The sequence below is a fragment of the Malurus melanocephalus genome, unplaced genomic scaffold, assembly GCF_030028575.1.
Source record: "Malurus melanocephalus ecotype Western Australia unplaced genomic scaffold, MMel_1.1 scaffold_122, whole genome shotgun sequence".
NCBI lineage: Eukaryota > Metazoa > Chordata > Aves > Passeriformes > Maluridae > Malurus > Malurus melanocephalus.
In genome coordinates, this window is record NW_026623354.1 from 89,342 (window position 1) to 112,510 (window position 23,169).

At 43.3% G+C, this 23,169-nt stretch overlaps 2 protein-coding genes across 2 annotated transcripts in view; one reads left to right on the forward strand and one right to left on the reverse strand.

The window, feature by feature from the left end:
• Positions 1 to 1,006: 1,006 nt before the first annotated feature.
• Positions 1,007 to 22,280, forward strand: HABP2 (hyaluronan binding protein 2). Its single transcript, XM_057370255.1, has 14 exons — positions 1,007 to 1,153; positions 8,925 to 8,961; positions 12,842 to 12,976; positions 14,043 to 14,150; positions 14,564 to 14,680; positions 14,982 to 15,101; positions 15,428 to 15,602; positions 16,035 to 16,123; positions 16,238 to 16,469; positions 17,345 to 17,487; positions 17,782 to 17,916; positions 19,392 to 19,537; positions 20,451 to 20,651; positions 22,217 to 22,280. Exons 1-13 carry the CDS (start codon positions 1,085 to 1,087, stop codon positions 20,625 to 20,627), a joined length of 1,683 nt encoding a protein of 560 aa, XP_057226238.1. The 5' UTR covers positions 1,007 to 1,084; the 3' UTR covers positions 20,628 to 20,651; positions 22,217 to 22,280.
• Positions 21,906 to 23,169, reverse strand: part of NRAP (nebulin related anchoring protein) — a 46,391-nt gene continuing 45,127 nt past the window's right edge. The window contains exon 42 of the mRNA XM_057370254.1: positions 21,906 to 22,303. Coding sequence (XP_057226237.1) covers positions 22,202 to 22,303 — 102 coding nt within the window. The 3' untranslated portion in view covers positions 21,906 to 22,201. The remainder of the gene's footprint in view (positions 22,304 to 23,169) is intronic.

Below are 23,169 nucleotides of genomic sequence, written 5' to 3' on the forward strand. Positions count from 1 at the left end.
CTTTTATCTTGCTGTCTTTCTAACTAGTTAAAGAATCTGGAATTTCATAAACTTGTATTTGTGACTGGCCACCAACACAATAAATCTCAAATATTTACTGCTTCCAGGCACCTGCTTAAGGTGTGCACAGTGGCATAGTCAGCATAACCGAATTTTTTGTGTATTTTTTGATGTATGAAATCTCCTTTGGGACTGTTCGTGCTCCACAGTGAGGAACCATCAGGAACACGGTTCTCTGGCATCCAAATTTCAGCACTTCTCACKGCAATCGAGTGCTCTCAACTGTCCTTTTCACCACAAAATCACGTTCAGGATGGGAAATGATGAAGCCCTTGGGATTTCATTATTTTCTTCCTCATATTTCAACATGTGCATGCTATTTCTATCACCTTCTTTCTTTTCAGGTTCTAAACTGTCCCGGATAAATAACGGTCACTTTATTTGTTTTTGTAACACAAAAATACCTGATCAGTGAAAGTTTGTCAGCATTTCCTCAATAGAAAGTTGTTTATTCTTGCTGATTTCCTGAGTTGCTACTGTTGCTACAAATGCTTCAGCCTCAGGACACTAGAGGTTACTCAAGAATTTAAATTTYTATTTAAAAYAATAAATCCCAGTTCTCACATCAGTGGACAAAAGCTTTAGAATATGAACTGTGTTTCATGYCTGATATTTAGAAAATAATAAAAACCTAACACTTCGATATTYTTAAAAATTCATATATTGTGTAACTAGATCTCATTATTTTTCAGGTGGGAGAGAAGTAAGTATGATTCATACTTATTTTCCAAATGATAATAATCGTTGAAAGATATTTCTAATCCAAGACATATATTTGTTTTTATTGTTAGTTTATATATTCCCATCTTTGATACTTACTGATCTGAAACATTTGCCAGTGGTCAATGCAGCAATTAYCTGGACAGGATGCATTTATTTGATCAGGGCAACCTGTTGAACATTAAACAATATTTGAAGCATGGTTAATTATTTGCACTGAATTAGCTCGGCCTCGAAAGTTTGTGGCTTGTCTGAAAAAAACATAAGCAAGAAGAAAAAGCTAATTTCAAGAAAAAAATCGAGGATGTTTAGCAGTGCTTTGACCCTTCAGGTTCTTCCACTGGTTGTTCTCCTAGGGACCCCAGGTTTGTGCGTGAGTATGTTTTTATCCTCCTTTTCTTTCCATGTGCCAGCTCTGCAGTATCTGAATTTCAGGCCACTGAGGTGACTGAGTTAATGTGGCATTAGAGGGAAGCCCTACGGGGTTTTTTTTGGCGCAAACATCTCCATTGCCAAGGAATGGCTCTGGTGGGTATGTTCAGTGGCCATTCCACTCCCAGGGKCTGTGGTGGGAAGTGTAGTCCCTCCCCAAGACCTGGGCACTCAGAAATGCCCCAAAACACTGGGCTGCAGCGTGGGCAGCTCATCTTAAAATCACATTTTGGGTTGGAAGGCACCTSAAAGATCATCTTGTTCCARCCCTCCTTCCACTAGACCAGGCTGCTCAGAGCTCCATCCAGCCTGGCCATGAATGTTTCCAAGCACAGGGCATCCACCATCTCCCTGAGCAACCTGTRCCAAGCAAAAATTTTCTTCCTTATTTTCAGTCCTCATTCTAAGGGGACTGAATATCACATTAAGCAGGTCAGGTAGGCGCTGCCTTGGCAGCTTTGCAAACTCTTCTGTAAAAGGTAAAATTTTCCCCAGCCACATGTTTTGGATGACTGAATCATTGTTGTCACTCATGTGGGAGGAAGGTTAATGGCAAAATATTCAACACAGCCAGGGGTGACCAGAGCTCTGCTCTGGCAGAGCTTGATATACTTTCCTGCATCTATTCATCTCCTCTTTAAAGAAGAGTGRAAGAATGACTTGTAATCAAAGGAAAGTTAAAAGTCAGTTTTWAAAAAAAAATCTTTTGTTCTTCCAAGCAATCAAGTAGATTTTCTCATGAAGGAATCAGAGGTTCTTTAAAACATCTGCTTTCTTAGTGACATTTCCTATTAGTGCAGGTTCATATTTACTGAAATGCGTTGCAAAATTTCAGATGTTGACATGCTTAGAATCAATTTTTTTGGAAAAATATATAATGAAGGGGTTTAATAGGGCATAGATTTTTTAAAGAGCTCTGGAAATTGAGATCAGTGATTTTTACAACTCAGTAGAGGAATTATTAATTAGTGTATCATCAGGACCAATGTCAGTCTTGGTCCAGTAGAACATGTAACCTTTTACTGAGGAGATCAGCTCTAGGGTAYTTCAACACCAGTTTTACAGATTTTGTGGGAATAACATCTAGTGTAAATGAGCTCWTAATGAATTTGGCAGAGTTAATTCATGCTCAGTGAGGAAGATGTGGGTCCAGTTTTAGACAACATGAAGCCTTGCCCAGRGTTTTCCTAACTAGTCCTAAGTGTTAGATTGATTCAATAGCTTTGACAGTCCTAATCTGACTTTGCTTTAAAAATTGTTATGGAAAATGTAGAATACATCTCCCCCACCCCTGAAAATTCATTAACATTGCTAAAATGCAAAAGCAATTCTGCTGTCACTGAAAAGCAGCAYGACAGAATATTCAGCAGGCTAGTTTTTAATAAAACATGTTTTTTCTTCATAATTAATATAACAAGGTTTTCTGGCTTAGCACTTGGCATGGATCCCAGAAAAAAAAAAAAAAAGAGGGGGATGAGTTGCCATGATGTGACCATTGGATGACAAACAAGTTATGAGAGGGTATTTTTGTCTTAATGATTTGTCCCAAAGAAAAAGTTGCACGGAAACAGTCTGAATGAAAAAATAATAGATGTTTTCTATTTTCATCTTTTCTTAGAACTATCTACGTATTTTTTTTTAATCTGGTTTTAGAAGTTTTTATAAGTAGCAATCTGATTAACAAATATTAYTGGTGAAATACAGCAGAAGTCAAACATGGGTTCAAGCAGTAGCCCATGCTGAGTCAGTCACAATAAAACAAGAAAATACTTGGACGTTCAAGGATCTGGCAGATTCAGAGCAGAACCCTAAGGCAAAAATTTCCATTCAGTTCTTTCATACTACCTGAAGAGAAGCTGATTTCATCTGCATGAATCCAAACAATTTCCATAAAAGGCATAAAGCTGCATGGAGAGAAATGAATTTGGTCCTTTATCTTAGCGTATGTGATGCAACTGCACCAAAGATTGTCTGCAGACATGGTGGGTCTTCTRGGGCTGGGGTTTATTTCCCTGCTTTTCATTTCACTTCTGCTCAGCAAGATGCTGTAGCAGAAATGTGTTTGCCATCAGGAATTGTATTGTTAAGTATTCTTTAATTACCCAAAGAGAAAGCCAAGGAACTCTGCTGCAGTCGAGCGATGCATCCTCACTTATCCAGACCTGTATTGAAGCAACTTTTTTGGAATGCACTTATATTTAAATGGTATGCTTAAATGTTGGGCTAGAGAAATCTGGAACAGGACAGGATTCATTTGGATCCCACAACCCTCCAGTGACTGCCCTGCCTCTACACCAGGCTGCAGCTCCCACTTAACAGCGATCAAAAGTGGTTCAGAACATGTTCCCAGGGAGAAAAGTTATTTTAAAATCTACCGGTGTTCACATYAGGCCTTTCCCTTGCATCAGATTTCTCTGGAAACTCAACTTCCCTGGCAGCAGGGAYTTGCAAGGGTCAGAGGAGCAGAGGAGGCTCTTCACCGAATATTTTGGAACTTCAAAAAATTGATATCTGCTTAGTTTTGACAGAAAGCATTTTGAAATCACTAACCTTGCCCAATCCAAAAACCARGTACACTTTGTAGCGGAAAGGGAAGGATAAAAGCATCACATTAAGATCAAACAATTGCCAAAAAGAKCTGTTTATCATAAGGGCCTATCTCCCTCCTGGCACACAGCTAGGAGGATACTGCTGCCAGCAGTGCAGGTCTTTCCTTGCCTCAGGTGCTTGGAGACCAACATTTTCGGGCGTTCCAAAGTCAGCTTTGTCTGACATCTCTTTCTAACCCCCAGTGGATCCATTCCTGYAGCAAACTCCCTCTTCTGCTCCCKTYMCCCTCCCTCCAGGGCTGTGCTRTGCACACCATGGCTCTGTGCTSCGCTGTGCTGCGCACCCATMMCTGCCAAGGGAAGGGAAGGGAAGGGAATGCTGCCCACCCCGCCTGGATCTGTGGCCCATCARGTGTGCTACCCTTCTGCAGAGCTCTCCTAAATTCGCCTGATGTGGCAGGAAAGCAGCAAAGCCCTGGGAGCGCCCCCAGCTAATTTTGCACGGCGCTCTCGGAGAGGGAAGCGTTCCTGGCTGACCCCCGAAGGCAATCAGCTTATGCCCTGCAGCGTGCAGGTTGATATCCCGTSTAACTAAAGGCACTTAATGACTTTGCATAAGCTTTAAGTCTCGCAGTATAACCTGCATTTCCAGCACAGGCTGCAGGAATGTTTGATATCTCAGGCACTCGTGTTGGTGTGCTTGCCTGGCTTTGCAGCCCCCCAAAACACATTTTGTGGCATCCAAGGCTGACCCTGTTTTCTACCCAGGAGCATAGATGCACCTCAACCACCAGTGAGCAGCTTTAAAAACATCCAGCTGCCAACAGGCCACCTCTTATAGAGCAAAGATTAATTTGGAAACTTTGATTTCTTGTAAAACAGGAGCAGGTAACTGCTGAGCAGAGAACCAGGCTGGTTTCACCAGCATCTCAGAAGGATCTCACATTTTTCCTGGATCCCTGTGGGGTTTGTATCAGATGTTACCATAGGAAAGGTTCACAACCAAATAATTATCAAAATAAAGATTTTAAATGTAARCTTCTCTGGATACTCTGGGACTGCCAATAAGGAACACACCATTTACTCTGATGCACAAATTGCAGTTCAGGGTGAAGGCAGGAGCACTTCTCTTGTTAGCAGAGAAGTGAAGAACTCAGGGGTTTTGGTGGAATCCTTTCAGAGAATGGTTTCCCAGGCTAAAACACACAACATGTGTTGCATGTGTGTTCCAGATGATAATATGCCCTGYTTTCATTAAACTGCAACCATGGCCTTGGCTGAGAAACACAATGTCATTGCTGGAAAAGCCACTTTCCCTTGAACTTCAAAGACTGTCACTACCCAAGATGGTTGCAGGCAAAAATCTGGMCGATTGTAAGAGCATCAGAAGTGTYGATTCCCTCCTCCTTTGGCGAGCAGCCCAGACAAAGGTTCCTACTGAGAGCTGTCAGCGGGATCAAGGGGTTCACTCCGAGAAGGCAGGAGCTGTGTCTGCCCTCGTGGCTCCTTCGTGSCTCGTGTCACTTGTGGATGGAAGTTGATCAAATATCCATCTTCATTCTCCAGTTCYACCCCATCCCACCTCCTTCTTGGCTGCAAAGCTGTGGCTGCACAGATGAACAAATAAAAGCATGATCTTTGTTTTTCTGCTGTGGAGGGCCACTTTGTGACAAGTTGCAGGAGAGTTTGCAGGGCTTAATGCAATTAAGTGAAAAAGCCAAATGCAGTTTAATACTGGAATTCCTGTAGTGCTTTGTTGCAATGTGTGTCTATGTATAGAGCTAATTTCCATCTCTCTACTCTGTCATGCAAGCTTGAGCAATTACACTGTTTTCTCTGGAAGTCTGTTTTGCACACATAAATAGAATAACCCTAGGCTGTCACCTTTTTGCTCTCTTTCTCCACCTGCTTTTGTGTTTTAGTGATTCATTTGTATTGTAATAAGAGGTAGCAATGTACCCAAGACACAATAAGCAGTTCAATTGCAGAATGCCCTTGGAAGCTGTAAATAATTTCCCTTGAATTTGGGGTCAAATCTTCCTGGGTTTATTCAGAAAGAATTGCTGGAGATTAACTGGACATTTTTGTCTGAGAAAGAGCCATAGGATTCCGTCCTGTGATGAAGAAAGCTCATGGTTCTGTCATTCCTGTTTGAAATCTATTACATTTCATTAGTCTCTCTTTCTTAAGGAGTTGAAATGGAAAAATTGGATGTATCATGTTTAATCTTAGTATGAAGTCTATTTAGCAAAATTTTGATGGTTCTTTAGAGGAATGAAGTGAAGTGCTAATCATTACAGTGGCAAAAGACAAAAAAGGTCTGGTGAAATTAGGATATTTTGAATTTTACAATTTTTTTCCTAGGAGTTATATAAATGTAGTTGGGTCCATAGTTAGCAGTGCACTGGTACCCATATCAAATGTCTCACCTAGTTTGTTTGGGGATGTTTTTGTGATTTTCTTTCTTTCTTTTTTTTTTTGGTAGGGTTTTTTTTTTTTTTTTTTTTTTTATGAACCTAAAGTAACAAAATTTAAAATCGCTCTCTGAAATTCTTCTAGCTTTGTCCCTCATCACTGCAGACCTGCTACGAGCAGAACCCAGCGATTTTATTCCCTCTTGAGAGAGCACACAAAGTATCGGTGTCGAGCTGCAGCAAGGAGACTGTTTTGGTGAAACCAGCCCCACAGTCTCAATTTTTCTCCCCCCGCCCCCCTTCCTTTTGTTCGATTCCTGCTCCTCGTCGGGCTCAGTGTTGCACCTCGTCGGAAGGACAAGATCCTCCTCTGCTGGCCACGAGCAATACGGCACTGCAGGCCTCCCCCTGCCTGCTCTCCATCCTGGACCCCCACCCTGTGCCCCTCCTGACAGCCCCTTCTGCATCCCATATCCAACATCCTGCATCCCGCATCCTGCATCCCACATCCTGCATCCCACATCGTACATCCCACATCCTGCATCCCGCATCCCGCATCCCGCATCCTCTCCTGGAGCGGAGGAAGGGCTGAGGGAAGGAGTGAACTCTTCTTCCTCTGCTGCTTGCCATGGCAAGCTTCATTCCATGAGCCAAAAGCCTAAAACTTGGCCCTGTGCTGGCTGGAAGGGGTGAAAATGCTTCAGARCTGGTGTGGTCTGGGGAGTGGTCCAGCAGACCTCAGGAGGGAGGAGAAAACTCTCCTTGCTGTGCCAGAGGATTTGTCCCCTGAGGCTCTGCTGCTGCAGCTTGTGACAGGCTGCAGCACAAAAATGAGATATGGGAGCCTCACAGTAAAGGTTGTGTTTAACTCCTAAAGCCTCTGTGCTGGGTGCTCCAGATGCATTTGCTCCCAGTAACATTTATTCTGTGGCAGCAGACAGAGGCTTTCRTCCAAAAGCAGGAATCAAAATCGGGGACTCAGCCAGCAGCCRCCAAGCCACTGCCTGCTCTGAAGGATGCTCCTGGAAACCTGCACATTGTCCAGGCCACCAGTTTAYTGCAAGGGGGAATTTAGGGTGCTGTCCTTTAGTGGTCAGCTCTGCCTGTGCTTGGACAGCAGGGCAGGTGGATAACCTGGAAAAGAAAGTAGTGTAGCACAATGCTATGTCTCTCATCTTTCCTATTTCCTCGGGCTGTGAGCATCGAGTGTCATCGCTGCCCTTCAGCTGGGGGAACTGAGGCACAGAACAGCCTGGTGCCCCTCACTCAGCCTGGGCTGAAAGCCTCTGGCATTCCCTGGGGTGCCAAGGGATGCTCTGAGTGCAGGGGTGAGCTCAMCCAGTCAAACCTTTCAGCCCCAAACCCTTTCCAGCCCCATAAGGCAAACAGCCTAACAGGGCAGCAAAGCGAGCTGGAGAGGGAGATGAAATGTTTCTTGTATCATCCTGCTCCTATTGCTGCTTCCTTGTTCTTTGTTTCATCTGTTCCTCCAAAAGACGGGAGCACACTTGCAGGGTTYGTTTTGGTCTGTGTTTATGGTTGAATGTTATCACTAATTGTAAATGGAGCAATTAGACCTTTGCTTTATGCAGTCTCCGTTGGGGTCTGGCAAAGGATCTGACRAACGCTGTACCTGCACTCAAGAAACATATACACCAAGGACAGAGCTTTTACAGCCTTCTCATTTACCATCCTCCTTCAGGAGGGGCAATTGTGAGAGGATGTGTGTCCTTCCAGCTGCAAAGGATTTAGTTCTGTGTGTGTGGCTCACTCAAATGCACCTGGGAAGGGGCTCTGCTGAGTGGTTCAGGGGACTCTGCTCTCATTAAAGCCAGTGGGGAAGGGGAGAGCTGGAGTGTCTGTTCTCCCTGCCTCAAACACAAGAGGGATGCAAACGTGCCTGAAGCAAAAGCTCATTTATATCTTCCAGAGAATATTCACCAACGTGAATTCTGAGCTTTTTATTTTGTCCTGTTTCTTATTCATTGCCWGTGATTCATTTGTTCTTAGTCTCAACCAGTGTTATCTGAGAATGTCTTTCTTCTGTATGTAAAGTGYAGCTAAACAGGGAGTATATTTACAGTTAATTGTATCTCTAGCAATGCATAGCTGCTCGTAATAATTGTGTGAGTGTGTATGSTGTCCTTACTGTGTGTGTTAAATTGTTGGAAATATGTTTTATTCCCCAAAATCACGTGAGGGATGAAGAACAGCAGCTCCAAATCTCCTTTACACCCACTGTTAGCATGTGTATCCTCACTGCAGGGTAATCCTGTCCGCAGCTGGGATTTAGAGCAAGAGGGAAAGGGAAYGGAAATTGTCACGCTGGGGATGTGTCCTGGTGTAGAGTCAGTGCCTTTCCTTTCAGACAAACCTCCCTGACACTCTTCAAAGGCTGAGAGCTGTTTTCCTCTTCTGTTCCCTTTTGTTGCTCGCCCTTGATCRTGAGCCAAACAGGAAAGGCTGGAGCCCCACGTTGGAGGTGGGACACATGGCATTTCCTTCTGGAAGGGGCCAGAAATATTCTCCTGCATCCCAAAATCGTTGACAGCCTTCCAGCTCAGGGGTCCAGACCCCACTGGGGCACCAGGTCCTGGCCATGCTGCACTGCCCAACTCTGCCATGCCCAAGTACCCCACCTTATCTGGGTGTCCAGCACTAGGGGCAAACAGAACTTATGTAAGCAAAGCTCTGAGCCAGCTTATGTTTTTTCAAAAACTGACTCTCTGATCTTTATTATCTTGTGCAGGCTTCCCAATTTTCCTCCTGGGCCAACACGATGAAAGGTAAGTGCTTTCAATTTCTTCATTTTAACTTCTGCCTCCACAAAACTGAAGGGCTGGCAACTTGGTTTATCAACATCCTTTACCAGTGCCCAGTGCTGAATGACATTAACTCCATGCAGAGCCTTGCTGAGCTTAAAATAAGGCCCATGATCAAGTAAAAATTCTKTTTGGCTTTGGACAATTAATTTGGTGAGTGCTTTCAGCCCTCGGTAAAGGCTGCATTGCATTAAGATGCTGATAAGGGAAAAGCTGTGATGAATATTGTGTGAGGATATGTGTAAGGACTTGTACAACCTTTCACAGCCTCTGTGGTCCATGCAGAAGATTATGGTTTTATTGATAAGTTTAGTATTTTTGCAGGTAAGMCCTGCTCTTTTTTGTCTTGATTTCAATGGCTCTTAGACTTGAGTTTATAATGCATAGCTAATGAAATATTACTAAAACTTTGCTCATTTTCCTGCAAAAACCTAGGGTGGGTTTTAGCATGCACTCGTTATTCAGATGCACTCCTGTTCATTCCAGCAGCATTGTGGCTTTCAGGTCAARCCAGAAATCTTGTTTTTCATGCAGCAGTGCCCATATCGATGTCACTGTTCTAATGCCATGTGCATAGAAAACAAATTTCCAAATAATTTTTGTGTCTGAGCTCAGTATTTGGGTTCTGCAAATGTTTGGCCACAGTCATGCACTTGATTCAGGGTTTGCACACCTKTTTACACACAAGTTTGCACCCTTGTGTAAACTGGTTGATCTGCCTTTTGACAGTAGAGCATCCCTTTCAGTTTTTTAAATCATTCCCTGCCTTATGGTGTATGGTCCTTATATCTGTTCCTTGCTCTCCTATTCCCCATCCCCCTGCAAGTCTCTCCTCCTTCAGCCATCACAATCCCCCTTTGCCCAGCATCCATCCCTCTGAGGAAAAAAGTGCTGCAAAACTGCTTTTAAGTAACAGCCACAAAACTATTTGAAAGGCTTTCTGGCTTTGTTGTTAGCTGGTCTCCCTTCTTTCTGAAGCTGCAGCTACTCCCAGCCACAGCCTGCTTGGAAGGGGGGAAATACTGTGAGGTCTCATCTCTGCAGAAGTAAATGGGGGATATCTCATTATTTAAAATACAGACAGGATTTCAGCCTCATAAAAATAACACTACAATAATCTCAGAGCCGGTGAAAAAGAGTATTTAGGGGGGGGCAGTAGGMAAACTCATCCTGCTTAAATTAGGCCAGATTTCAGTCAGTCCCCAGAGGTTCAGAGAGCTGGAATAAATGCTGGGTACTTTCTGGCGCTCTTGATGTGTGTTGGCAATAGGCTTTAACTCTGCACATCACTCATCTTGACAACTGCAGTCCAACAAAGTTACCTCGCGATTCAGGTCACCCGATGGCATCCTAATGCATCACTTTCCCACTCGGAACATTAGTCATCACTTGATCCAGGGAAGGTTTTGAAAACAGTGTGACTGTCGGCGTTGGGGTATCTGTTCTCTCCGTAACAGAGAGCCCRTGTAAGCTAATGAACAAGGGGATATTGATCAGAAATCCATTGCTTGATTGACAGCTCTTGGCAATGTGAAAAACTGCAGATGAAAGCTCGTGCAGTTTAAAAGATCACCCAGACCTCAAAGCTGATTTGAAGCTTTAAAAGTCAATCTCTGTCTATCAATTATGGGGGGATTTTTTGTACTACACAGARGAAAGTTATTCTTTGAAAATTTGCATGCAGGATGTCTAATTTAATTTCATGTAATAGTCACATTTCAGTGACAAATGTCAGATCACTTCTTTTTTAAAGCATGTTAAGGTTTTCCAGCACTTACAAAGAACGAACGCTCTGATTTAGTAATATGTTTAAATCAACCAGTGTATCAGACTTTGTGCTTTAATTATGTGCTCAGATAAAAAAAGTGTTGTTTTTGCTTTACTAAACCTATGGCTTGTTATGAATAATTTAAAAAAATGGAATGGGAGCACTTCTTAAATAAGAGATGTGGAAGCCAAATAGTTATTTAGTGTCAAAGCAGTGATAAATAAGAAGACATCTTTTAGTTTGATATTGTATGCCCCAGTGAGGGTTCTCTGGTCTTTGTTTTTCACTGCTTCATGCAGCTGGAGATGACATGGAGCAGCTGGGAGATGGGAAGCATCACTCATGTGACATGCAGGAGCTGTGCCTGYTTCTCAGTTCCATAAAGAGGGGTGGCAATGGGGAAAGCAGGGACACTGMTCATTTCTCAGATCTGCTGCACTCTTACAGCTCCTTGGCTGGCCTCCTGGCCAGTGATCTCTGCTTCCTAACTCCATATCCACTTTTGCAGTCTGCCTTTTACATCTGTCACTCCCCTGCTCATCCTTCGTAACTTTTAGCAGGTATATTTTTCCATAAAAAGGGATACCCCATCCTTCAGAAAGCATCTGTGGAATGAAAGCCAACATGCCCCTCTGAGATTCTGAAAATAAACAGGGGATACAAAATCAGACTGCTTCAGACAGTCCCCTCAACCTCAAGTCGTTTGCAAAATCTCTCCAACAAAGTGAACTCGGAGGCTGCATTTCAGGCAAAACTTCCTTTTTGTTTTTCTTCCTTAACTACATCACATTAAATTTAATTTTGTTCACTGTAGACAATGTCCTTATCTTTCAGCAAGATCCTTCTGTTCCTCAGCAAGGCATACACTTCTGCAACACTTGCACATAGTCAAGACTCKGCTCCTGTGGAAATAATGAGCTGAGGAAAAGGAGTCTTGACTTGACATAGCAATAAATGAGGTGAAACTTTCCTCTATTTTTTTTTTTGTCAGAAACGAGAGTTGGCATGTAGGAAAAAAAAAAAAAGAAGAAGAAGAAAAAAAGACAGTTCTATTTTAATATGAAATATAAAACACCCATTGTACAAACGTGGAATTTCTTTCTTTTTTTTCAGAAGCAAAGAAAGAATAAAGATAAAGGCTGCAAGCGAATGAATGAGGAGAGAAAACTAAGATAATGCAGTCGATAATCAGTTCAAGGCAGAGCATTATCCATGGGGCCATCGGTCCGGCCCTAGGGGAGAGCTTTTTAAAATGCCTCTGTACGTAGCTTAGCTTTGCTCATTACCATAGCTTGTCTTTGAAACACCGGAGTGGCTTCCACTCCACAGCCGTACCTGTGCCAGGAGCTGCCAGCCTACTTTAATCAAACAACCCCCCCAAAATGGCACAGGAGGTGGGGACACGGGCTCCTGGATGCCAGGGGCTGGCAGAGGCAGGGATGGGCTCYTCAGCAGTGCCAGCAGTGYCAGCCCTCGCTCCTCCAARGCTCTTTTGAGGGTGAGGAGTCACAGACCTGCAGGTGCCCACAGACCTCTGTGCCCCCATTGCCCTCGAGGTGGGAATCTCTGTTCCTGGGCTGGGGGGAGCTCTTCCTCATTCTGCAGCAGTGGAGGTGATGGTCAGCAGTGCAGTGGGACAAAGAACCCTTTTTTCTTACAGGAACCTAAATCTCCTTTGGTCACTGTGCTGGTGGCAGCCTCAGTGTCTGCCCTGGCTGTGGTGTCACATGGGGGGCTCCTCATGCCTTTGCCTGCAGAGCCCTGGCCCCAGACCCCTCTGGGTGCCACCACTGGGCACAGCTGGGCAGCAGAGCCCCAGGGACCTTCAGGAGCATCAGCGAGGGCAGCACTGGGGCTGGTTGTGCACAGGGTGATCGTGCTGGGCAGGTGAGCTCTGCCTGTGCCAAGGAAAAGCTGAACTTTGGCCCTCAAGATGATCTCCAGACCCAATGACATCCCAAATGAGCTGAAAGGGAAACAGGACTGTCCATCTCAGGGAATACCTTCTCTCATAACTTCTCTCCTTCCAGTTTTAATTCCTCTGTTCATTAACTCTCTTCTTACCCCACCCTGCAGACGAGACTGATGACTACGAAGACTACCACGACTACTACTACTCCAGTTTGGAGCTGGACTCCAAACGCCAGCAGCAGCTCTTGGAGGAGCTGAGCTGGTTCGGGACATCTTCAGGTGACATCTCTGCCAGAAGAGGTACCTCTSAGGGGWGGGGAGGAAGGCAAGGAAGGAGTAAAATCCCAACCCTGTACTTGTAGCATGAGCATGGCAGGCCTGGCTGCCAGCCTGCTCTCRAAATGCCTGCATCAAAGGGATGAGTTAGGAGGATCGTTTGCAGTGTTCTTCTTTGTATTTCTCTTGTAAGGATCCTGTGTTTTATCTCCAGGTTTCACAGGATGGATTCTGATCATGCAGAACATTTCTGATTGCTACTACAAAAAAGCACAGGCTTATTTGTCTATAGACACTGTAAGATGTAATTGCTGTTTTCATGGGATATATGTTCTGTATTTATGCTAGGAACCAAATGTAGAGCAGGTTTCTTTTTTYTTCTTCTTCTTTTATCAGTTGCAGGGGTTTTATTTCCTTTTCATTTTTTGATTTGCAAAACTTCAGGAGAGCAGGAAAGGATCCTTGAGATTTCTCAGAGGACTCAAAAGGAGAGACAGGGAAGTTCCCTATAAGATTCCAGATTATCCCTGGGTCCAAAGAAAGCAGARCTGACTTTTGGCTGTCCCCAATACCTTGCTCAGACTGCAGTGCAGATGCTGAGCACAGTGTAAGGAGCAGCAGACAGGTGACTTTCAGCAGGGSCCAGGTCCCACCCCAGGTGGCATCAGCCACCCAGGGATATGGCAGAGTCTGATGGTGGTGGATGGCTTTTCCAGGAAGATTTAATGCTCCATTTCAAACAGGACAATGCCAAATCCACACTCCAGCCTCAGTGCATAAAGGCAGACAGMCAGAGGCAATGCCACAGAGAAAAATCTATCTCTGATCAAAGGAAGGCACTTGGCCCATCACAGCTCTGTAATAGACAGGGCAGAGGGAGCAGAGGAGCTCCAGACCCAAAGCCAAGAGCAGCTGTGGCTTGGAATAAACTCTGCAGCAACTCACACYGCCCCTGTGGCTGCTGAGCTGAGGCACAAGCACAGCACAGCTCACACAGGATGTGTAAGRCTCCTGCAGCCACAAAATGTGAGAAGAAAAAGCAGGTGGTGAAGGTTGAGAGGCTGAAAGATCTCCATGCTTACCTCTGCAGACCCRTGCTCCTCCAGCCCCTGCAAGAACGGTGGTAGCTGTGAGGCCAAAGGAAGTGGCTTCAGCTGTCACTGTCCCGAGCCGTATGGGGGGACTACGTGTGAAAAAGGTAATGGCTCTTTTATTAACCTGCACTCCTTATTTTGGCAATTAATGCTACTGTTGCACCTTTACAAATCCAGTTTGCTGAGCTGAGGGTTCTGRCAGCCCACAGCAGTCATGTTCACAGTTCTTAGCAGCTCACCCAGTCTGTCCAGACAGCATCCAGTAAAATAGATTTCAGGAGTGCAGAGAGTGCTTCTCTATGCCCTGTCAGGTGGGCAGTGGGGAGCTGCTCATTGGCACCACAGATTTTTTACCATTGATGCCATGAACCAGAAATGAGATCCCAAGTCCACACCTACCAAACAAAAGCTTCCTTGGAGCACCAGGAGAAAGCACCTTCCCACGATCCCTGCAAGGGCACAGCTCTTGTGCACACACAGATGCTGATAATGTACTTTGTGTCCCTGTTTTCCACAGTGGAGGACATGTGTCTGGGGAAGAACTGCCACTTTGGTGACTGCTTGATTGTGTTAACCCCACCCTACTTTAAGTGCAGCTGCAAACCTCCCTACAAGAAACCCTTCTGCCAACGCGGTGAGCACTCACTGGGCACAAACTGTGCTGGGGAAATCACCCACTATGGACTGTAATCCTGCCCTAGGCATGCTGCAGCTCCCATCCATGGGGCTGGTCAGTGATCAGTTCTGCATGATTTCCAGGGTGGTGATCCAGTCACTGGTAAAACCCTCAGTGATATGCATTTTTCAAGATTTGATCTCAAAAGGGGATCCCCCCAGACTGAGGGGGAGCTCTCCTCAGTTTCCCTTGGGTGTGAGAGTGGCTGTAGAGGGTTCAGCACATTGACAGATCTGTTCTCTGTTTTCTACATTGACAGCATCCAAACAGTGCAGTCCAAACCCTTGCAAAAATGGAGGAACCTGCATACGGAACAGACACAGATCCAAATTCACCTGCAAGTGCCCTGAACCCTTCAGAGGGAGATTCTGTGAGATYGGTATGTCACAAAGGGAAGAAATGTCAGTTGTTCCTTAAACACTCATAATCTGATGTAGTGAAGATGCCTGCCCGGTTGCCTGTGACTCCCCAGGCTGAGGGGACTGCTTCTGATGGGTGATATTTGAAATCAAACAGGCCAGAAGGTGGAGAGATGTTGGGACATTATTCTAATTTTCACCTGTATACAATAAGGAATATAATTACTTGCCCCAGCAGGTTCTTCTGGTTCTCCATAAAATTAAGACATGGAGGTGAAGGAAGAGGAACCACTTTGAGCAAGGAACAAACAAAAGTCATTTTCCTATGAGCACTGTCTTTCTACAGGACCAGATGATGATTGCTATGAAGGGGACTCCTCCACRTACAGGGGAAGAGTGAGCCAAGCAGCAAATGGCAGGACCTGCCTGCACTGGAACTCCCACCATCTCTTGGACCACCCTTTTAAYGCCTTTATGGAGGATGCTGACTCACATGGCATTGGTGAACACAACTTCTGCAGGTGGTATTTTAAAGAAGCAGCTGYAGAGCTCTGTATGAAAGAGATCCCTGAGCACAAACTGCTCATGAATTTGAGAAATTGATGGTGTTAAGATATCACATCTTTCTAGACACTGCCAGCCCATAAAACACCAGAATGCTGGGGATGCCTTCTCTGACCATACTGTTGTGAGGCTTCCAGAGGCTGCCCTCTTTTTTTTGAACCAGTCCCACATTTTTCTTATGGCTAAGATAGACATGGGAACAGTAATATCGCAGAAGCACCCCCTCACTCAGTCATCTTCCTTGTCAAACCTTATGAAATATTACCTTTGTGAGTTCATCTCCCATATGGGAGTGTGAGGCTKGCTCCCTAAGAATCCTCAGCTCCTTCCCTGGTTTCATGGAGAATTCCCCATTCCTGCTGGCTGATTCTCTCATCTGTTCCTTTCAGGAATCCTGATGAGGATGAAAAACCCTGGTGCTACATCAGAAAAAATAATGAAGTGGATTGGGAATTCTGTGATGTTTCACCCTGCTCAGGTAAAGCATTTAAGTGATTTGGCAGCATGTAGGTGGTCTGGAGCAGCAGATGTTGCTTAACTCTTCCATTCTGATATTCTCTGCATTATACATCTGCTGTCTCTTCCAAAACAGCTGAAGAGACCCCAACAGAACCCCCAACAGACCCCCCTGAAATATTCCAAACATGTGGACAGCCAGAAGTTCGTAGCACTCTCAAGAGGATCTACGGTGGATCCAAGGCTAAACCTGGAAAACATCCCTGGATGGCATCTCTGCAGAGACAGACTCCAGCTGGGAACGAGCATTTCTGTGGTGGAGTGCTGATTAAATCATGCTGGGTTCTTACTGCTGCACACTGCCTTGAGTAGGTGCATGTCCTATGGTTAGATAAATGTATAAAAATCAAGAGGATTAGTAAAGGCAGCTTGGTATCCAAATTATTTGCATTCAAAATGATTGCTGGGAATCAAATTGAAAAGAAAAGGTAGATGTGGGGGGGAAAATATGGACACTTACATCAAAATGTCTATATACTTGAAAACAGTTTGGTTTGAAAACAAACTTAGGCCCCACTCAACTAAAATGAGCTAAAGTAGTTGTGTGAGAGAGGAAAAGGAGGAAAGTAACAAGGTTTTGCAATGTATAAAAGAACTCTATGAAAAACTCAGGGGATATTGGGATGCCATAAGCAATATCACGTATTACATCAGAATTAAGTTCTTCAAGCAGTCAAATATGCACTTAGCTTTAATTTTTTTCTGTGTCAGCTAGTTTAGAATATTACATTTCCTCCAGCATTTGTATTGAATTAGTTGGAAGCCACCACCCTAGGAAAACAGGTAAATTACACACTGGAAATCATTCCAGCACAGATGATTTAAAATATGCCCAGACAATGGCAAGCAACTGTACTCCCGTGGTTACACAAACCACCACTCATCACAACCACAGCAACAGACTGTGTGCACACTGCTACTCTGCCCTAAAATGCAAAGAAAATCATTCTTTTGGAATGAGGATTCTTAAATGCAGCTTTAAATCACTTTATTTCAGGATTGCAACTAGTTTAGAGCACATGCATTGTCCAGCACCACTACTGTCTTATAATGATTTTAGGAATTCTTCTGGCCAAGCTGTACAACAGAAATGTCTTGACTTCCTGATACTAAAAGTGCAGGTTTTACCACTGCTGATAAAAGGTATCTGTATGTAAATTACTTTTTTTTTTTTTTTTTCTAGAGACCCAAAAACAAAGATCCAAGTAGCCCTTGGAAAGCTAAACCTCAAGAAGAGCGARCATCACGAGCAAATATTTGATGCAGAGGAAGTAATTTTACATGACGAATACAGAGAGAAGGATGGCATCCTATACAATGATATTGGTAACACCCTTTTTCCACTAATGTCAATGTAAAATTCTCATTGACACTGTGCTCTGGAAGCAATCAGGCCAAAGTGTGATCTAGGCCATTTGAATCTTTGGGGTGTAAGCRGTGATGGGAGGCAGAAGTCACTGTGTGGGAGGAGCCAAACAATAGGRACAGGTCCAGCACAGGGGGGAAATGGAATGTTTGGTTTATGCAGCTTTGCATGGAGTTGCATCACACACTGGTCACAGTGGTTAAGGATCAAAATTTGCTCCAAATTAATTTTGTTGGTTTTTATCTCCTCTCCAGGACTACTTAGACTGAAGCCAGTTGATGGTTACTGTGCAGTGGAAACTAAGTATGTGAAAATAGCATGTCTCCCTGAATTCCTCCTTCCTGCTGGGACTTCCTGCTTCATTTCTGGATGGGGCGAGACAGAGACAGGTACTCGTGGGCTGACTGGATTTGGGTGGGTGCTCCAGTGGCAAGGTGGGCTGGGACTTAGTGTAGCAACTGCCAGACCCAGGCACCAGTGAAAAAAATATGTGCAATTCAAAAATAAGGTCAGCTAAAACATGGAAATTATCCATTAGCAGAAATCTCCAACTGCTAAATCAACCAAACCTTTCAGAGTTCTGATAAAATCCCTGATGCATTTTTTTCCTGTCATCTGACTCTCCATGTCATGGTTTCATCTGAAGCCARCAGCAGAAGCAAGGAATTATCAAGAGAGGCTATTGTATAGCTTGTGTGTTTCAAGACAGCACCAAGAAAGACAGGAACTTTCACATGGTTTTCCAGCCCATTGGGTCAGAAACAGCTTTTCAGAGGCAGCATCTGGATCGTCAGATGTACTGAAAAATAAAATAAAATCCTAAGTTTTTCAAGCTCAACCAGCTCTATACCAAAATCTTTCTTGCCCATAGTAAATCCTAAGAGGAGAAATTATTATGCTTAAAAGAAGATAATGGCAATTTTCTGAAAAAAATGCATTTTCTCATGTTCTGATTGATGTGTTGCTGTAAAGCAGCAGAAGGAAAATGTGTCACTGAGGCTGCAGAAGGTGCCCTGGTGCTTTGTAACTGATCCAGGCTGATACGGTACTTGGGACCGAATTCTCCCTTCTGATGTAACTCCCATTGAAGTCCACAAGAGACAAGTGTGTTCATTTGATCAGAATGCACCAACAGCATTTAATGGACATTTTTTGAAAGTTCCAAATAAGAAGTTCCCTTAAAAAGGGCAAGGGGGATTTTATGGGGTTTTTTTTTCCCCCCCAACAAAGCGTATCAAGTACCCTGTACATCTTCAAACTACATGGCTTCTTCTTTGAGCAGAGCTATTATTAGCATTTCAGGAAATCACTGCAGAAATGGAATATTTCCTGAAACTCAAGYAGAACCAAACTTATAAACCACCTTTAATTATCTACAGATGTAGCACTTTGAAACTCTGGCTATTGCCTTTAGATGTCAAGTTATGTCTTTAGATTCTCTGTAATTAATCATTGCCCTTAAATATTGTATGATTTTCAGTTTTCATCTGTTTCATTAGCTTGCATGTTAAAGCATCTAATGGCACCAGTCTGAGAAGTGCTGAGCAGCTCGAAGTCCCATGGGGACCTGTGRGAGCTGCAGACAACCAGCATCTTGGAAAGCAGGATTCCAGAGCTGATTGGAACCAAATTCTGAATACCTGACTTTGCTTTTATTCAGTGTCTTAGTGAAACTTCAGGCTCCATCTCATTGGAAATTACCATTTCAGCCAGATAGTCCTGTTCCTCCACATGCATCCCTGCTGCTCTTCCCCCATCCCACCGGCAGGGCAAGAAAGCTCTTGTATTTTGAATAAAAGACAACATGCAATAGGAATGGGAGGAAAGTGACTCCATTTTTTTTTTTTTTGTGCACATCCCATAGATGAACAATCCCATCAGCTGCTAGATGCCAATGTCAAGCTGATTTCGCAGAGGAAATGCAATGAGCCCGAGTTGCACCATAACCGACTGGATGAGAGCATGTTTTGTGCAGGGAAACTTCGGAAAGCTGGAATCGATTCTTGTCAGGTCTGTTGCTTTTTCTGCATTTGAACACCAGGGTTTTTTGTGTAGAGTTAGACTGTGCAGAGTTTTGGCAGTGTGTGCATATGTATCTGTTCTCACATCAGTGTATTTCAACAGCCTTTCTGCATCACACTTTGAGTTGTGCATCCTTAGAGCTAATATTGCCACTGTCACCTACAGGCAGATCTGAGGAATCAAGAAACCAGCCTGGAAAGCTTGGCTTCTGAGGCAGTTTGTCATAATAACCTGAAAACCTGCTCTTTTTTCCTTAACATTTTTTGTTATGGCCTCTACCTTGAGCACCAATTCTAATCTGATTTTCACTATCAGAGCTAARACTTGCAGGGAGTCAGTATTGATGTTTCTTTTCATTGCAGCTACCACAAATGTGAAGCAAGTTCATACCTATACCATTGAAAGGTAGGGAAAAGTTTGAACAACACTTCCTAAGGTGCAAACTATCTTAGGAAAAGGAAGTACACAAAGCATACATTGCAATAGAAATCAGAAATAAAACAAAAAAAAATGAGACCAACCAACTCAGACTAAGGCTATTTTGAGGAATGTGAGAGAGCTTAAGCTTTTGTTAGTGCCAGGGATCACATCTTTGTCTTTCTGAGCTCAGGCTCTGAATTCCTGGGACTTTCATGTCTGGGAAATTTCATGTGACCTTGTCAGAAATATGTCATAGACTGGAAAAAAATGAAACCTTTCACCCAAAACGTCTGGTATCATTTGACCTGGTCACAGATTTGCAAATCTGCTTAGGGGCTAAGCTGCATCTGATGGTACATCCCATAAGAAAGAAAAAAAAAAAAATCATTGCCACTTCAAATTCTTGTGATGAGAGAGAAGTATTCTGATTTTGGTGAAGACTTTGCTTTGTGCTTTGAACATGTGTGCTTTCCTTCATCAGGGAGACTCTGGAGGCCCCCTGACTTGTGTGGCAAACAGCTCCTACTACGTATATGGCCTTGTGAGCTGGGGTGATGGGTGTGGGCTCAAAAACAAGCCAGGAGTTTATACCCAGGTGACAAAATTCACCAGCTGGATTAAATCTGTGCTTCAGTCTGCATCGAGGTCACGTCATTAGGAGAGAGCTTTGGAGTGACAAACGGTAAGCTTGAGAGATTTATTATTTTTATCAATTCCCCAAATGCATCCTCTTTGACCAAAAATGTTACTGATATTTTCTCATGGCCTACATGGGGTATATTTCATCGCCATCTTGAAAACAGCCTTGAGAGTGTTAGCTGGAATGTCAGTGTCAGTATTTTCTCTTGTGGGCTTTGAAATAAGCCCACATTTTGTAGCTAAACAGGTCAGAAAATAAAAGCTACTCCATTTCTTTCCCAAACAAATCAAAGGCCTTGAGATCAATGTTTCTAGATCTGCTTTTCAAGCCAAGAAAATTCTCCAAGCTCAGCTGCTGCCAGATATTTCCTCTTCCCCTCATGCTCCTGTCTAAGGTGTGCTTTTTCTGCACTCATTGGATCCTGACACCTCAAAGCTTTTGGTGTGTGCTCTCAAAGCCTGTACCATTTTTTGCACACATTTGAATCATTACCTGGCTGAGTCTGCAAAATTGCAGCCTTTGGAATTTTCTGAGGAGGRAGGATCAGGCAGGACAATTATTTTTAAAAGCACTTCTGTAGGGTAAATAACTACAAATTCCATCAGCGATGCATTCCAGATTGAACAACCAAAAAAACTTGCAGTATTAGAATTATCTACTTTATTCCTGATCAGAGGATRKTTGTTATGCTCTAGATCTACAMTRGTTTATATATGCTTAACAAGTGAGRTCTAGTAGTACTAGATCCTATTAAGAAAATCTGTGTCTAAAGCCATTGGGCAATGTGAGAGTTCTCATAAGAWGTACATTCAGATTGTGTAACTTTTGCCCAGTGATTCTGCACAGAAATTTGAAAAACAAGGGATTGGTATGAAATCAGGATATAAAGAATAAACTTGTCTGTGAAGAGTCAATTCCTTAAAATAATGTCACTCTCAGCTGAATTCCAGTTTTACAGCCTTCTCTAAGCAGCTACCTAATCAGTCAAAAGCTACCCCTACTGCAAAGAGTAATTCTGATTTTTTGCTTTGTAAGGTTTGAAAAAGACTGAAGAACAAATTGAATCTTGAATTGTATCTGAATACAGCCTGATAGTCTAGAGCAGATTCCCTGATGTCTGCTAGAAGACCTGCCTTTGGCCAGGCAATGATAACTTTGCTCCTACTGGCGTTTGACTCATTCATCTCTTAAACCACTTGAATAATGATTTTATATTGTCTTAGGCCAAAGGTGCCAATAATCCAGGAACATAGAAATCTCCAAAGATTACAAACATGGAATAAGAGTCACCTGATTTATTCATTACAAATTATTTAATATTCTACTATCTGTGGTACAAAGCTGAGCCTGCCAGTCACCTAGTACTAATTCCATTTACAGCTTTAAATAAATAGAATMTGTAATACATTCAGTGACAAATCACAAAGTATCCACACAAAAATAAAATGATCAGTTATAAATTGCAATGTTTTGGCTGCTTTTTAAAACTAAAAATTTTTAARTGCCATCTATTGTGTTTCCCAGAAAGCTGGAAAAGCTACCAGATTTGCAGGACACGATGAAAATCTATTTGTGTTATATCCTGTTTCTGTTTACTTCTGATACAGCTGCATTTGCCTCCTCTTGAACTGCAGAATTTCTGAAGCATCAGGGTTGACTCCAGCGTGCTGAGATCCTTCTGTCTCCAACTGGTCCTGTAAAATCACATCCAAATAAATTGTGAAACTAGCCAGTGGACAGTAGAGGTTATTAACTATTTCTATTACAATATTTGTATACTCAAAATTAGACAACTGGCAGAAAAATGAGGAAAATCTACATCACTGCTCTGCACTGAGAGAATTTCTGCAATGGAGAAGTGTGAAAAATGGACCTGCTCATGTAAGTTAGATACCTCCCATACCAAAGGACTGAATGTGCTCAAGCCCTAGTTTTTTATTTTGAGCAAAAAACCAAAGCAGCCAGCACTGGAGTCCCACATGGATTGCACACCTGTAAGTTTCCCTGGGACCATCAGATCATTATCATACTTTTGACTTAAGAAGGTGTTGCCTGTAGTTCCCACTGCCTGCATTACTCAACCATAGTTTTAATTTATTTCCCAAGTAACTTCTCAGATGGGAATGTAAATCATGGATATGTAGCATTTCTCTTGGTCTGGATTGTTGTTTGACTTGTTACCAAAGTTAAAAATTAAATGATGGAAGTATTTGAAGTGCAGTGATTCTCTGTTATTGTGGCTGAATGTTTCCTAACTTGTAAGGGCTATGAGATGTATGGACTATATGGACTTCTGCTCTCTGATGCTGGGATGCTGCATAGGGGGGTCTTCCCTGCACAGGCAGGGAGAAGGAAAGCCTGGAAAATCCCTGCTTGTGATTTCTTTGATCCTGAGCTGGACAGAGGTGGCAGAGGCTGGTGCACTGCCCCTTTGCACAAAGCCTCCCACAGCACACACGGCACTTTTATGCAGCCACAAAGCTTCATAAGGGAAAGGTACATATCCTGTTCAAATAATAGGGACAGCTGTAAACTCCAGGAAATATCCAAATGTTTTAGA